This window comes from Haemaphysalis longicornis, unplaced genomic scaffold (assembly GCF_048455015.1).
Source record: "Haemaphysalis longicornis isolate Haplotype H1 unplaced genomic scaffold, Haemaphysalis longicornis Haplotype H1 scaffold_3, whole genome shotgun sequence".
NCBI lineage: Eukaryota > Metazoa > Arthropoda > Arachnida > Ixodida > Ixodidae > Haemaphysalis > Haemaphysalis longicornis.
This window is the reverse complement of record NW_027526335.1, coordinates 176499000-176515751: the sequence shown is the minus strand read 5'-3', so window position 1 is coordinate 176515751 and position 16752 is coordinate 176499000. Positions and strand designations below refer to the sequence as shown.

Genomic DNA, 16752 nt, shown 5'->3' with positions numbered 1-16752 from the left:
CAGGTAACCGTGACCGACTTTTCACTATAAAATCAGCGTTGCCTACTTGAGAGGGCAAGGCACCGAACTGCTGCATCTGGGGCGTCAACTGCGCGTACTACATGAGGAATTCTTGCGACGTGTTTGCCCAATCTCTCAAAACCTCCTGAATTCCTCAATCCCCGAAGATATAGCCCCGGTATTCTGCGCTCTCTGAGAAAAATCCAATTCGCTCATTCCGGCCAGGGCATCAAAGTAAACACTTTTATGTACTAACACTGCCGCTCTTCCGCCGAAAATTATCAACACCAATCAGGCGCAAGCTAACATGCCCATATCATAAGTCACACAAGCCTAGATTAGTTTCTCTAATTTGTACACAGTCATTGTACACGTACTTGACGTTTTATACCTGACCTTCTGCGTTTTGATGTACGCCCGGACAACCTTAAAGGGACAGACAACCGACGTTGTCGAGTATATTTTCTTTATCCGAAAAGAACGGGAATCATTTAAAACACCTCAACGTGAAACGGCTTTGCTGATAACGCCCTAGAACGCCCTTGCCATTCCTTCATGCGGTTTTTTAATCACGCTTTGGAATCGACGAAGTTGTTTGGACGTGTAAGATAGTGTCTCGTTTAGACGGTACATGGCACCACCGTTAGGGATTCAGAAATTGCAGAGAAAATTTTAAGGTATTTCAGCCTCTTTATTTAACAATTCCTTGCGAATAAGCCCAGTATATACAGCGCTGGATTTCGCATAAGCTAGCGAACATGTATCCACAAAAATCAGTTGTCTGTACCTTTAAGATCATCAGCAAAAGAAAATACAGCGCAGCAGAGACGGGGACAGAGGTAAGCCATACATGAACACCGGTAAAACACAATCTTGTCCTGCCTATGTCCCCGTATCTTCAGAGCTAAGCTTTCTGTTCACCATTTCAGACGAAATGCCGAAATAATCAATGTAAAATGTTGTGTATACAAAAGAGACCACGCCCCACCCATTGGTGAAACTAAGCCTTCTCACAAGAGAAGATGAGGCGTATACTTTACAAGGGGGGAGATTTCGGAACCACTTCTACTCAACAGCTCCGGCATTTTTCTTTGCCAAAAAAGCCATCATTACCGAAATCCCGGAATGTTAAGAAACATTTATCATTTTACAAGCAGGATTGCTGAATTCTCGGAAAACAGTGCTCTAAAAAAGACAAGGACACATTACGTTTCTACAAGGAGCGCCAGCTCACTCACCCGGTCCGAGCAAAAGAAGACAAAATCCGTATTAGTGCCTCGCTGATGTTGTAGTCGTCGTCCCCCAGATGCGATGCATCAGCCAGAGGTTGCCCGAACAAGAAAAGTAGCTCGCTCGAGTGCGGAGCGCCAACCCACGTTGGCAAGTTGGACGTACTCAGCTTGTGGTCGAACACATAACTGAACACTTTGTTTCCTCGCGCGGCATGGCGGTTAGCCAGAAAATGCACAGGGCAGTTGAACATGCGATCTGAGAGGTAATCCAGGTACTGGCGCACAAGCGCCGTGTTGCTGTTGTTAAACGCATTGTCCAAGTACTGCTGCACTCTCGATGGCTGTATATTTATGATTTGCGTTTCCATTGTGCGCTCTAGGACCTCCCGAATCGTTGTGGCGTTCTCACTTTCCAGGTCCTCAACCAACAAACCACGTCTTACTGCACGGGTGAGCGCCCAACACGTCTCGTCCGATGTCACTCCGAGAACTATGTCGACTTCCTGAAGTAAACCGCGTTCCGTGGCTGTCCGGGGGTCTTTAGGCAGGAAGTTATTGTGGTAGCTGGGTTGAAAAGTACCAAGGTATGGCGACGCAGCTTCGCCAGATGCTGATAGTAATTCGTCGACTGATACATTGCGTAGACACCTGATAAGGTCGTCAGGGTTGGTTGATAAATTCCACTTTTCGTCCGAGCAGTTCACAATCTTTGACACGCGCTGGGCCATCTGCAGGCTCTGCTGCGGCGAATCGTAGAAGTCTATCGAGTATAGTGTGCCACTTAGCAGAATTGCATTCTGGAATAGGTATCGACTGAGCGGTGAGAGCATATGAGCATGAACGCTCATGGCCCCCGCACTTTCTCCAAATAGGGTCACTTTGAGGGGATTTCCACCGAAGAACTTGGCGTTCTCTTTAACCCACTCCAGAGCCAGCGTCTGATCCATTAGACCCATGTTTCCAGGTGCTTCAACCGAACTGGCATCTAGAAATCCCAGTATATCCAGCCTGTAGTTCATCGACATAATCACGAACCCAGTCTTCGCGCATAATATAGAACCATTGTAGTTTGGGTTACACGCAGTGCCATGCGTAAAGCCTCCGCCGTGTATCCACACCAAGACTGGTACAGGTTCGACATGCTGGCTTTGTTCTCGGTGGGGTGTCCACACATGCAGGTGTAAGCAATCCTCGGTGTAGTTGATTCCCGTCGCAGATATCCCGGAAAATCCCCGCTGTGGGCAGGCTGTGCGACGTGATGTGGCGTTATATGTGCCGTTCCAGGTCGTCAAAGGTATTGAAGCACGGAATCTCAGGGCACCAAGAGGGGGTTCTGCATAAGGAATACCTTGGTACTGCTCGATTCTTTTGTTGAGTACATCCAGCTGTAGCCCCATAACCCGCCCGAGTTTCGTCTCTCGTTCCACGGTGTCTTGAGTGCAGTGACTGGCAGTCAGCAGAAACATCAGTGTCAGAATCTTGCTCCACATGCTGATCGCTAATCCCATCTGCAAAAAACAGTGAAGGGTTTTGTGGAATAAAGTGCCAGTTTAATTTTTATAACCGTATGATGGAATCCTTGCTCGACCATCAACATTACATGGTTAAGCAAAGTTGCTTAGGTCTACTTAGTTAGCCAGCGCAGCAAATAATAGACGAGAACAGAACCGCACCTCTACTTTGGAGCAAACAAATGCCAGAAATTGAGATTCGCGTTATTTCTCTCTAGCCCATATCAGTACAGAGCGAGATGCGATGGCAAGGCTTCAATGACTCCCCAAAACGAGCGACTCATTCCCCTCCGCCACAAAAATCATCATCACCATCAGCACCAGCCTATCTACGCCCACTTCAGGGCAGAGGCCTCTGCCATTATTCTCCAATTACCCCGGGCCTGTGCTAAGTGCGGCCAATTTGCCCCGCAGACTTTCTGATCTCATCTTCCCATCTAACTTTCTGCCAGCCCCTGCAACGTTTGCCTTCTCTAGGGATCCGTTGAACATAAAAATCATTAACACTCGAATTCAGAATGGCAGCTATTTCCGATTTCACACAAGGAAGCAATTATTTGGCTTGTCCCACGTCGACGCAAGGGTGCCTCCTTCGAATTGACGATAACACTACAGAAAGACATTAACAGCTACGAGGGACCGCGAGTAGCCGAACAATGCGGAACTAGCTATCAAGCGACGTATTTTGTTACGTCATCAATTGCAATTGAGCTCGTTATCTCTGCCTTTAACAGGTAAAAATAGCAAAAGGTATACCGTTATGGACGATTGCGCACAGCAGAGCAAACTATACGAGGAGCGTAGCCGGGGGTGGGTTGTCTGGGTGTTACGATACCACCCAAAATTTATACATGCAGCAGAATGTCATATATTGTTTGGGCATCCAGCGCAATGTTTTTTTTTCGGTCACGTATAAAACCCCAGAAACATATTTGGGACTACGCGGCGGATCTACACTTTTAAAATAAAGCGCCCGACTGATTAATTGGCTGTCTGACTTACTGACTCATCAATGCCCGGCCTGAACTGCTGGGCTTAGTGAACTTAATCTTCCGGAGTATTTTAACCTCATGTCATGGGGGCTCACTAAGGCAGGATCTTTGGAAATTCATAGAATAACGGGACATTGCGTTTTCCCAAATTGGTAATTATCACGCCCATCCTTTCCGATATCAAATTGCTTTTACTGATATACGTATCCTGGAAGATTTTGGTGCGTAGTTTAACGTTTTTGCCGTAATTAACAGTTATGGCGGAAATCTGCATTTCGCATTAAATTGGGTGTTTTTAAGAAAGCTGAACAGGTGTTTCAGTGCTGGGTACATCCAACTGGTGTTTGTTGATAACTGTTTCTCAATTAAATGCACAAAATCAATGTTGACGATGTTTTATTGCAATGAAGCAAAAGGGCGGTAGAGGAATTTTTCAAATTACGTGCATGGCGGGCCGAAAAGGACTAATATTTATTGGGAACGCCACGCCACACTGCAGGGAGTAGAAATTTCAAATTTGAGGAGCATAGCCCTATAATGGTTAGAAGCTCAATAGGGCTGAATTTTCAAACGTACACCTCTAAGAGAGTGTGAAGGGCTAACAAATTGTTGCACATGTTTTCATGGCAGGCCTTTTCAGATATTGAGCAGGTTTTCCTGATACGGGTAAAAACTACCAATGTGCAAAAACTGTTTTACAACATTGTTTCATAGCAGCCATGTTATCGGTAGAGTCCGAATTTTTGGAAAATCAACTGTTTTTGATGTATCCAATCCAATCCAAATATACAAAAGTAGCGCCTGGAGCTCAAGTTTAGACCTTTAATCTATTAACGTTATTTATTCCAGCGTGTAATTTTTGCGCCGGAAAATGTATTTTCAGTCAAGGCGAGAAGTGACTGCCTGCTATAAGAAGCACATTTGTTTCCGTTCGCAGAGGGTTTCCGTACGCTGAGTCGCAAATGGCATCTCATTACGGCTGCCTTTACGCTCTCTTGTCGGATATAACTGGCAGTCAAAATATTGCGCCTGATTATGAGTTGTTTTTTGCATGTTCATATAGCTATTCTTTTGCGTACGACTACTCCTTTCAACTGCACACCATCAAAGAAGTAAGCTACAATTTCGTTTAGATGTCCACTTCCTAAAGTTTTGCTTTGAATATTGCTTTGTCAGCAATTTCGTTTTGTTTCATCACTCTCTATAGATCCAGTTTCTTCACATAACCTCGACAAGGAGGTCATCAGAGCCGTTCATGTTTGGTATTGAACATTTAATAACGGTTATTCTAAGTATTTTCATATGAGGAACACGTTTGGTTTCAGGATGTTTACGTAGACTTGGGGGAATTAGTGCGTGTTTGGGAAATAGCTTGCTCAATTTTGCGTTCTGATGTGCACGTGTGTGGTCCCCTTAGAAAGTGCGTCATTAATGACCGAAGTATTGTCAAAAGCACTTTAAAATATTCAAGAGGGCGGAATGTATGGTACCATAGCACTCACTACGACAGGGGGCTCACCATGCACCATTTTACAATGACACAGACACACAGCCACCGTTCGTGGCTTCTGCTCTTGAGCTTAAAGCTTCCCGCCTTGCCAGATCTTATCTTCATTGCGAGACCTATGGTTCCGCGCTGTTTGTATTCACCAAACAGAATTTTTCTTTCTATGCCTGTGCGGGTTTTAAAATGACTTGCTTATGCGGTTTCTAAGCGTGTGCTCTGCTTCTGTTTACTGCTCGCGCCAAGACGCATACTGCTGCCTGCCGGTTTAGTAGTGCTCGTAGGAACAGGTGCGTGGTGGCTATTTGGAAAAGATACAATTATCACGTTTCGCGCATGGAATCCTCCAAATACCCTGCGAAATTTTTAAATGCAAACCTGAAGCTTATGGCTATATGACTTTCTTGTATTATGATGTGCATCATTTTTCTGATGCCCCTTCAATGTTTTGAAGGATTATCGTGCAACCTCAGAGGCCATTAAAAAAATAGGCTGGCGAATACGATACTCCTCAATGCAAAATTTGGGCGCTGCTGCAGCTCTCACTCGTGGGTTCTCTCGACGGCAGCCATGATGAGCCTCTGCGTCGGCGGCGCGGAGTGCGTCTTAGGAAGGGTCGGCGAACCGCGTTTTAGACAAGGAACGCACACCATCGTCACGCACGCGCCCCCCTCACATTTTTTCCAGCTTCGTGCACATGAGCGTCTCGTGCTGGCAAAGCATGCTGCCCCCCTCCCCTAACGCACACTTTCGGAGAGCGCTCGCGCCGGCGCGACGAACCGCCCTCCCATCACAATTTCGCGACACTTTCATCCTTTGCTTTCTTTCACTATTTGGTATCACCATCGTTCACTCAGTATTTTCACTTTTCGGCCTTGCCATCGTTCACTACGTTACGACGACGACGCGGCTGAGACCAGAGACGGCCGCCACAGAGCAGCGCCCTTAAACACGCTACTGTACCGTTTACAAAAGAACAACGCTCGTACTATTCGGAAACCAGTTCTCACGTCCGAGAGCATGTACCCTCGCGGCCCAAAGTATGGTAACCGTAGTATTTGACGAATTGTTCCCGAAGTCCATAGCCCAGTACCAACTACCATCATCCAGGCAGTGGTGATCGTTCGCTTGGCCAGCGCCACCTGACAGCGAGAGAACATGGCGCGGGGCAAACTTACGCCCATCTTCCCGCGAGGGAACCCTGATGTGATGCGACGCATCAGGGGGGAGCGTTTGGACTGACGCTGGTATTGGATTGCGTCAGTCCACTCGCTGAAGGGACTGTCGCTTCCATCACGTCTTCATCGGAAGAATCAAGGCAAGCACGAAGTCATCAATCGAAGTCACGCGGAGTCGAACGAGAGCGAGCGCTGACTGAACCGCCACAGCGCGCTACCCGCTTTATATTCAGAGCCCCTGAATGAGAGGAGACAGCGGAGGAGAGTCGAGCATGCGCGCACTTGCGCGACGGGAGCAGAGCGAAGCGAGCGAAGCGCGCGCACGCAGCTGTTGTTTATGATAATGAGACGGAGTGAGAGTGTTGCGCACAGGTGTCGGAGAGAAGAGCGGCGGAGAGTCGCACATGCGCAGGTGGCGTGCGGACGCCGCCGACGCCGACGCAGGAGGGTCATGCCTCCGAGCAAGAGATGCGTCGCGTCTAAAAAACATCTCATCGTCCTCGTGGTACAGCCCAATGGGCGCCCTACTTTAAAATTAGCTTGCGGGAACACAAACAACGACATTCATGTCATGTGATGTGTCAAAAAAGATAACATGAGAAATATAATCATGCACCTCTCCGTGTAACGACGACTTTGGCTAAACCAAACGTTTCTCGAGATGGGTTCACTGGTTGGCCAATCCCGAACTGTCAGTATATGCTACTCTTGTAGGATAACCGCAGCAACTCTCGCGTTTGCGCTCCGTAGGCGTAACGTTTGGGGTTGGGGTCTAAGGCGTAAATAGGCAGTTTTAGAATAGTGGAAGCCGGCGTTTGGGGCCCCCAAGAAGCCAGGGGAACACAAACGCAACCTGCTCGCGTGCGGCGAGTTCTAGAAGAGGGGCGATCCGCCAACGGCTTGCGTTGCTTGGGTCGGATCGGGTGTTGGGACTTTAGGCTTAGCACAGTTCCGGATATTTGATCGGCGCTATCTGTGCAACTGCGAATGATACTCCCTAACACAACTTTTCACCACACTATGATCCCCTTTATCGCATGTGGAACTTTATTTCCGCTTTAACCGCGGTTTGAGCGATCGCTAGCCAAGACATCTGCCGTAGCCTCTTTCGATGCCTCCGCGCAGGTAACGCCTTCCATCGGCCGCTCGCCGCACCTCGCGCCGTGCGGCCCGATCGGACCACCGAACCTCCGCGACCGGTCAGCGTAGGCTTAGCATCGCGGCAGATATCTGATCGGCGCTTTTAAAATAAGGTCTGATGACAATTCCTAGCACAATTTTTTACCACATTAACCACTACTTTGTCGCATGTGGAAATTCTTTTTAGCGATCAGATTAACTGGAAGAGTTGCGACAAGCTTTTGCTGCCGTGGTCGGCGCCGGTTCGAGCCGCTGAGTGGGACGAGCGGGAAGGCGCGGCCGGCGTGCACGCAGACTGTTGACGAGGGCAGAAAACGCTTCACAGTTGCCATTACTTGTGAACGACGTGCGGAATCTACAAATTACAAGCGGAATCTACAATCTACAAGCTCAGCAATTGTCGTAGTTGATCGGGTGGATCGGGAAACGAGCCGCAGGTTTCGCTTCAGGTCATGGTCACGCGCAATCTCGCTGGCTGTGAGAGCTACGCTAGAACGCAAACTCCAGCTTTGGGGCGCCCGCTATTTCACCAAAACAGCGTGCGCGCAAAACGCAAACCCAAAACCTCGAGCACGGCTTGGGTTCTGCGCATGCGCAGTACGGCGCCCCAAGGCGCTTAGGGGCCCCAGAGTGTTGGGGCCCCCTATTTTAAAACTCCCTGATGGGTACCTGCTCTTTGACCTACAGTCAGTATATTTTCGAGTTTAAGGTGGTACCAGTTGAATGTGGTACACCTCAAAGAGTGATGTTAGGCCTACACGTCTGCGGCCACGGCCTTACGGCACGCAGAGGAACGTGATTCTCGTAATGTGTCGAGATGTAGGTGACGGGTGTCGACGTTCACCCCAGGATAAGACGTTAGGTCTGCGTACGCCATGCCGTCGCACGTCTGCGTCACCTCCTCCCTCTGCTTCACGTGAACCTGTAGAAGAGCGGATATATTGGAGCATTTTCCAAGCTTCGCAGGGGATTGTTCTAGTTTTCCTACACTTCGTCCACGATTCTCATCATCTGCCGATAAATGTGGAATTCCGGAGTGAGTTTTCGTGTACCGATATAATCAGTCAGAGACTAAACGCTTAGCTCTATGATCACACAATTTTGCATGTCAGAAAGGCGCCGTGACTACCCATTCAGAGCCTGCATTGGTGCGCACCACCTTTCCAAGAACGATCCGTGGTCACTATAACGCACTGTAAAAGAACTTACCACCCGATGAGATCATCTGGGCAAAATCTGTTGTTTCAGGGCTTCTCTTCCCTGTATATCCAAACGTGCAGGTGTAATGTAAAAAACCAAGAAAATGCGAAGCAATGTGGGGTCCTATGAAACAAATGGTCATATTTGTTTCATTATTTTCAATACCGCGAATTTCTGACATAGACGGCCAAGAAATAACATTCTTGCAGTATACTAATCTGGCACCCGTACTTCTGGTACAGCCATCTCAGCTGCACAATCTTTCGAGGTTGTAGTGTGTCCAATTCTTTTTTGTTTATGCATGGGTGGCTTATGTAAGCTATTCTTGTAGTGAAAGAAAATCCCGTTAGCCCTAGCTAGCTACAAAATACCTCTAGTTAAGCATTGATGCCCTCAAAATTATTTTCCGAGCAACGGTGACATGGCAATCTCGAGCGGTCAGGACACTGGAGACCAGACACTGCGGAAAGCGGCTGCAGAAAATTTGTATCGCCATCCTGAGCTTCCAAAAATGGCTGTCCAGCTAAGCTGTTTAGATGCACTACAACTTTTGATGAGGGTACGCCACGTTTTACTGCCTTAGAGTAATGGTAGCTACAGTCGCAATTAGGTCTCCGTGATACAACGTGATCGGTACGAGCCGCCTTTGGCTACATTCTTGGCCCAGGCTGAGTCTAAGCATCGGTTTGCTCATTGTAGCCCCATAGGACAGGGGTCCAATTTTTCCATAATGAAGAACAAAGAACCAGTTCTTATGGCGTGTCGCGATGTCAACATTAAGGTCGCCCAAATGATAACCACTGTGGTGTCCTCATGTGTTCTGACACATGCAAAGCGGTTTTTAATGAAGTTGTCAATGTCTGTTTTAAAGCGAATTGTTTATCACGCACGTTGTGTTAGTTTCGAAATTCGAATGGAACCTAAAACTCCCGGTGAATGTGCGGGCCAATACACCTCAGGAGGTGTTCTGCACTGTGTGCGTGCGCGTGCGTGTTAGGTGCGCGCAGAGCGGTGAGAGGAGGTGATTCGTGTGATTTAAGGGCCATTCAATCAAAATGTAAGTTTGGTTGATTCCAAAGATTGCCTGTTTAGAGTAACTCCGACGCCACTATTCATGCAAGCTTTCATGAGTATCCTATATAATTAGAAAAAAGGCAATGACCATGCGACCCATTAGCTCATTTCCCGCACTAAAGCAATGATATATTACCAGCCGCTGTGCGATACGTTGAGGCCGTGGAAAAGTAAAATGAAGTTAGGCAGGGCTAATAGGCTTGCATATTGAGCTTTGTGCGCTTAAGTGTAATGCATATTCATTTTGCAGCCGTAACAATAGTGGGGTAAACATTAGAAGTTGCAAACGTACACCTAACCAGACTCAGCAGTGCGTTCTGCGGTTGGCACTGCGCGAAGCTGCACAGCAGTCCTTAACTTTAGAGTTGTCCAACGGGACACGGGCCGATTGGTGTAAACGATATTCTCTTACGTAACCCTGTTTGTTGAGCATACCCAATGTTTGACGAAGCTGTTGCTAGCAACCCTAGCAAAAACTACTTATGTGAAATAAGTGGCAGGGGACATCTACGTTTAGGTATTGAGATGTAAGACGCGATAGTGTTTCTTCGTTGTCAAAAGAGAGCTTCCAATGGACCTGCGGCATTCGCCATTCATGCTTTCCGAGCGCTAAAAAGTAACATAAAGACACTAGGAACAACGGTTTTATGTAGGAGAAGAAGCTTCACTGCGCAGAAGCGGCAATTCGCAAAACCACGTATCCTTTCGGTCTTCTGCGAAGTATTATTTCCGGCAAGCCTACCGATCCGCATTCTTCTTTCCAAATTCGGTTTTAAGCAACCACGACCGATTACAGCTTCCGGCGCGAGCTCTCTTTCGGGGCCGTAGACATACTTACCCGTAGAGGGAACATTGTCTTTCGTGGTCTCTTCATGAGCCCGGCTGATAGCAGACAGTCAGCCTTTACGGAAGTTCGCCGAATGAGCCCGGTAGCGGTATCGCGTCAACAGTGGCTCATAGGCGCATGCACAAATGGTGGAAGAACAAACTTACTGCGCAGACGCGACGCTTTATGAACCACGAACCATTTCTGTCATAGCATCCGCCATAGCATCGTCGCCAGACATGGGCTGGCCTGTGTGGGGTTGTGTAGGGGAAGGACGTGGTGATAGGTTATCTTTCTTTGTTTCACAGACGCTAAGTAAAATTTCAGTTGTTGGTTGGTTGGTTCCTTAAGTCATGGCGCGTACCCACGCAGGGGATTGGCCATGAAGCTGCCTGTAATGATTAGGCTGTGACCCGGTTCATCTTAGAGAGAGACAAAAAAGTGAAGCACAAGAAAAATAATGAGAGAAGAAAACGAAATATTTAGATAGAACAGGATTGTCAGGAAAAAAATTGCGAATGAAGACATAGCTGTCTAGCAGGGCATCCGGCTTGTCGTCGCTACAAAGGAGTGAAAGGCGATCACAACATCTCTGTGGCAATATCCTAGCACGGAAGCACCCAGGGAAAGAATAACAGTTAAAGATAAAGGGACATTCAGCCTATTTAACGTGTATTCAAGGTGAATGCGTCGTATCGAGGAAAAGCGGCGAGAATTTAAAAGACAGTGTTCTATTGTTGCGGGGGCCTTGCAGAAAGGACATTGCGGAGATATAATCTGACCAGCTTTGTGTAGATAAAAATTTAAAGGGCGGATTCTGCAGCGAAATTTTGTGATTGCCACCTCACATTTGCGAGATTCGCAGAATTTAGGCTTCTATAAGTGACAGAGGTGAATATATTCGGTGCATGAACGAAGGGCATCCTGCCGTATAATTTGTAAAGAAAACTGCCAATTGGGCAATTCACTACAGCAGGACCACCAAGAGCCAAATTGGCTAATTGGTCTGCCTGTTCATTGAAGATTATCCCTGCGTGACCAGGGACCCACACTAACCGGATCTCACAAAGCTGGTAAGGAACGAATGAACGAAATGACTGGAGAAGGGAAGAATCTTAATCATTTGTTAGAGCGGTGCACACGGTGAGAGAATCCGAAAGGATAAGAACAGATCGGGGTATAGTCTGGCAGCCTGATTGTGAAGGACCAATCTAGAGGCCGAGAATATATTCCTACCCCAGCCTTCTCATCACTTTGCGAGCCATCTGTGGCAATACCGACATGACTATGAAAACTAGCCAAATGATCTTCAAGTAATTTGTTGTGTAATCGGGCCGCCAATAATTTCGCATGCGGTGGAAAAATGTTATCCAAGCTTATGTCGACAGGCGATAAATTATTAGAATAGGGCTCAAGTAGAAAAAGATCGGCATGAAGAGCAGTCTAGCGAGTGTCCTGTGTACTTCTTCGTCCACGTCTCTTTCTCGCTAGTAAAATGCAGTCAGATAACCAACGAGCCCAACTTTCTGCTTAAACTGCTATAATCCCAACGTCCAAGGAAGAAGATCCTGAGCACGCACGCAGCCAGCGAGGGTCGGTTATGGCCGACAGGCACATAATGTATACATTCCTTCAAGAACACCCATGGTTCACCTCATCATTGTTCCGCCGCCACGTAAGAACATCTTTAAGTAAAACAGAAATATAATTTGTATTTACATTTAAAATTACATTTGCACACACGGAGAGAGGTCGGTAGTCCTGAGGCTCTATTTAAATAAATTTCGGTTTCTATGCACGGGCTCCTTTAAGTTCGCGTCCTGAAATGTTTAAAATTTGGCAACTAGAAACCAAGTACTAATTCAAGGCGGAAAATCGGTGAGCAACGGGACCTTCATAGTCAACTTCCCGAAAATTCTTGTTTAATTTTCCTCGATAATAGCCTTCGAAATAGCAGGGTCAACAACTTTCCCGGCTCAGCAAGACCCGGCAAGTTACGTATGCTAAAACAAACCTTTTTTAAGTTCTCAGAGAAAGGCACCTGGTATTTTCCTTAAACCAGTATCGCAGCGTGTTATGAAAGAGTTCAGCTGTGGGAGCACGGCGTACAGTAAACTCCTGTTGTAGCAAACTCGCTTTATTCGAGGGGTTTTATGGTACCCAGTAGGAGGCACTCAGAGAACATTAATCAGTGTAGCACAGTACCGTTCATTACGAAGGAATTATTGCTTCCAATGAACTTCGTAAAAACTAGCGTTTAGTGTTTTTGACAACTCTATTGTGAGTTCTCGTCACCGACCAGACCACATGCTGCCCCATGGAGACTGTATTCTGCACTGAAGCAGCAAAAAGGCCCAGAAAGCGCCGGAATTACCGGGAACGATGGCACTGTGAGTGCTAGTTAAAGGATAGCTACCCGCTCGCACTCGTCTGGTTCCGAAATCGTCAGTTCGTCTCGGTTCTGAGCACCAGCGGGCTTTACAGATTTAACTGCGTGTCCAATCATTCCCTGCTGCCTCACTGCTCTGCCATTCCTACTGACGACGTTCAGAAAAGAACGAGTTGCATAATGGCTAAACGTGACATCCCACCCGGTCAGTGGACTACGGATAACAGCACTTTCGTTTGACATTATCTTCGGTAATGACGTCAAGTGAGCTTACGGCCCGCTTAAAGGAGCCATGAAGAGAAAATGCAAGTTGGTTTTATTCGAAAGATTTCGTGTTTTATAGTGCCCCCAGCGCTTATCCGGATACAAACGGTGCTTTATTCACTGAAAAATTAAACAATTTAGGTTAAAATTTTGATTTTCCCGCTCAATCGTGCGTTTTCGTGGTCCCAAATGACATCACGGGAACCGACCGCTCTGCAGCCTAGAGTACCTTCATTCACGCATCCGCCGTACAGGGTAGAGACACGTATGCGCTGGCGCCACCATTTTCGGTTGCTCGCTCGCCGCCGAAGCAAGTCATTGTGTCAAAACCGCGCTAAAATTATCGCCGCAACGCGGTTTACTGAAGAAGTTTGAATCATATTGTCTGTATCGCGTTGCTAAGTCTCGTGGGAAACGAAAAGAAGAACGCGTTGAGCCCGTTGGCCCAATTGCGGCGGCACGGGACCGTTCAAAGGTTGTCTCCACCCTGTACAGCGGTGTTGGTTTGTTCCCGCGTTTCTTTACGTTCCGTAACCTAGATGGCGCCACCATACCGTGGCAAGCATTTGGTTTGTTTTTGCCCGCATTTAAACCTGGCTTGATTTTGTTCTGGGAGAAAATATTCGTTCCCTGAAACAGTGCTCGCTCGACAAATGGGGTCACGTAAGACACCGTTGCTTGCGTCAATCGGCCAGTGTCGTCTGAGACAACCCCAAGCCCCGTAGTGCTGTGCAGCTAAACCGAGCATGCTCTGCGCAGTACGAACAGCAGAACGCATCAGTACTTCTATGTTTACATGTGCTTTCGTAACTTTCACTGTTTGTCCCATCATTCTTATTGCTTTGTAAAGAATGTGCCCTAAATTCAAGCGCAAATCGCTCGTTCGTCTAGTTTGTGCGCTCTACCTAATTTGCGTCTGCTTCTGCCAACCTCCGTCAATCGCAGAGCTTAGCTCATGTGACATCATAGGTTCTGTTGCGGGAAATGAGCTGGTGGGTCGCATGACCATTCCCGTTTTTCCTAATTATGTAGCTTATTTGAGCGAAGTTTACGTTAAAAGTGGTGTCAGTATGATTCTAACGAGACAATCTTTTGAAAGAACCAAACTTGTGTTTTCTCTTCATGGCTCCTTTAAGGGCATATTCCAGTCATTAGAAAACATTGCACCATTCCCTTACGTGATTAATAGCTTGGATGTGCTGACCACGTTCCGAATTTTATCCGCTATTTTCTAAGCATGGTGGGGAGATTTTCACGGAAATCTAAGCGGTTGCCTCTCTAACGCTTAAATCGAAATTTGCGACTTTGCCTGGCGATGCGCCACCCGTAAGAAACTCGTTATATATATGCAAATATTGAAACAGTGGCCGAATGAACACGAAGACAACTACACAATTCTATGTACACGGAAATTGCGCGATCCAAAACTTACCGACGTAGACTACGCTGAGGCTGTATAAGCAAAAAGGCGCTGGCGCAGTGACACAGGAGTGAGGCCGCACTGAGACGTTGTACGGCGATTAAAAAGTGGGACGCCACTGCAACAGGATACCTCGCTATCAAAATGTTTGTTTTGGGGGCCCAGAAGAAAAAAAAAACAAAGAACAAACTTTGCTCCCGGAGCAGCAATCTCTGCAAAAAATTTTTCGTCATCTCGGGCTCAAAAGCAGCAGACAGATTTGGCGGCGACGGGTCCAGATTTGGAGTAATATTGAGCCATTCAACAGTGTTGTGTGAGAAAACACAACAAATCATAGCAAAAGAACTGAATAAGTTCAAAGGCCCCTTACACAATCGCGTAGCAGTATCACAGCGATAGCTACAGAGCTCTTTCGCCGGACCATCTCACAGTCGTCTTGTCGCTTCGTGTTTCTTGGACCCGAATGGCGTCAGATCGCCTGTTTTTGAACCGGCAAAGTGTCGCTTGGGGCATCGTGACAAGGCAATGGTGGCGAATCGACCCCCAACATAGCTGTCATGCGATTTGCATCTCTTCATCAAGTGACGTTGCATAGATCATTACGGCGGATTTGGTGCCTGGTTGCAGCAATCCTGCACACGGCCAGAACCCACCGCAGAATCCATGTTTGTACATTCTCCAGAAATGTAGATATCAAATCCTGGTATACTTAGCAGCCATGCCAACATACTGCGTCATTAGCCCCACCTGGAGTAACCAGCGCGCATAGCCCTTACACTCCACGTAGTCCGTTCCACGAATAATGCAGTATCTCTGCCACGAAAGTGCTTAAGTCTGGACGCGGGTAGGTGCCCCACCACCACTTAGGCGTCATGTGGGAGACCACGTCCCTCCAACTGGGAGGAGTTCCGCCAACGGTACGAGGATAACGAATACGTTTTTTTCTGACAGACCATAAAATTAGTTGACTAGTTAACTGAATATTTTACGAATAACGGCAAAAGGCAGTTTGGTATGGAATAAACCAGTGACACGATAAAAATTCACGCAAGAAATGTAATTTGGGGAATCTGATGTTTGGAGTGAAGGACGCCCTTAAAACGTTACTCAAAATGTGTTAAACACCTTATCATACTGCACACTATACTTCGTCATGTACTACTTCTTGCAGTGCCTCAGAAATGATTATTGGCAACTTGAAGAACATTGCGCAATATCTCAGTGAAAAGAGTAATGTTTATTTCAATGTTTGAACGTTTAATGTGCAACAATGTATGTTCTTGCCACAGATTCGTTCATCACAAGTGGAATTTTTCTGCCCGCTGCTGAAGCTACATTCTTTCGCCCTTGTGATTCCCTATAAGCACGGATTACAAGCGTTTTCATCAGATATTTACTGACTTTTTAAGTGCGAATGCACTTCTTAAGCGACCCTGAATCACGCGTCCACCGCCGTCCGTCCATCCGCACCACATACCCACTTGGGGGATTGGCCAAGAAGAGTTCCTAATTTCTTTCGCACATACCCACTTAGGGCAATTGGCCAAGTAATCTGAATCACGCGTCCACCGCCATCCGTCCGTCCGCACCACATACCCACTTAGGGCGATTGGCCAAGAAGAGTTCCTAATTTCTTTAGCACATACCCACTTAGGGCGATTGGCCAAGAATCGGGCGTGAGAAGGGCTAATGCACCCGCTTAAAGGAGTACTGACACGAAATTTCAAAGCTGAGATCCGCTCTAGCAATCAAGTACAACGACAACACAAATAGGTGTCTGCGAATAAATGCATCTTTCTTTCTTTGTAGTTGTGTGTGTGTGTGTGATCTCTCTTTCGCGAACATTACCGAACCGCGCCAATTCAACTCCTGCATTCGCACTTTCACATTCTTCCCCTCGGGGAAATGCGGGGAAATTTTTTACGTGACCTTCATTTTAAGTATAAGTAAATACTGAAATTTGGCATGAATCAAGAAGGCGTTGCTTTGCTAGCATGCTACCTTCTAAAGCAACGTATTCCC

The 16752-nt window shown here is 47.1% G+C and overlaps 1 protein-coding gene across 1 annotated transcript; it reads right to left on the bottom strand.

The window, feature by feature from the left end:
* Positions 1-1139: 1139 nt before the first annotated feature.
* Positions 1140-2734, bottom strand: LOC144173573 (acetylcholinesterase-like). The gene has a single exon (XM_077701941.1). It carries the CDS (start codon positions 2720-2722, stop codon positions 1235-1237), a length of 1488 nt encoding a protein of 495 aa, XP_077558067.1. The 5' UTR covers positions 2723-2734; the 3' UTR covers positions 1140-1234.
* Between the last annotated feature and the right edge of the window lie 14018 nt (positions 2735-16752).

What these genes read in the sequence shown, in the direction of transcription:
- LOC144173573 (XM_077701941.1), bottom strand. Translation starts at nt 2,722, where the DNA reads ATGTGGAGCAAGATTCTGACACTGATGTTTCTGCTGACTGCCAGTCAC.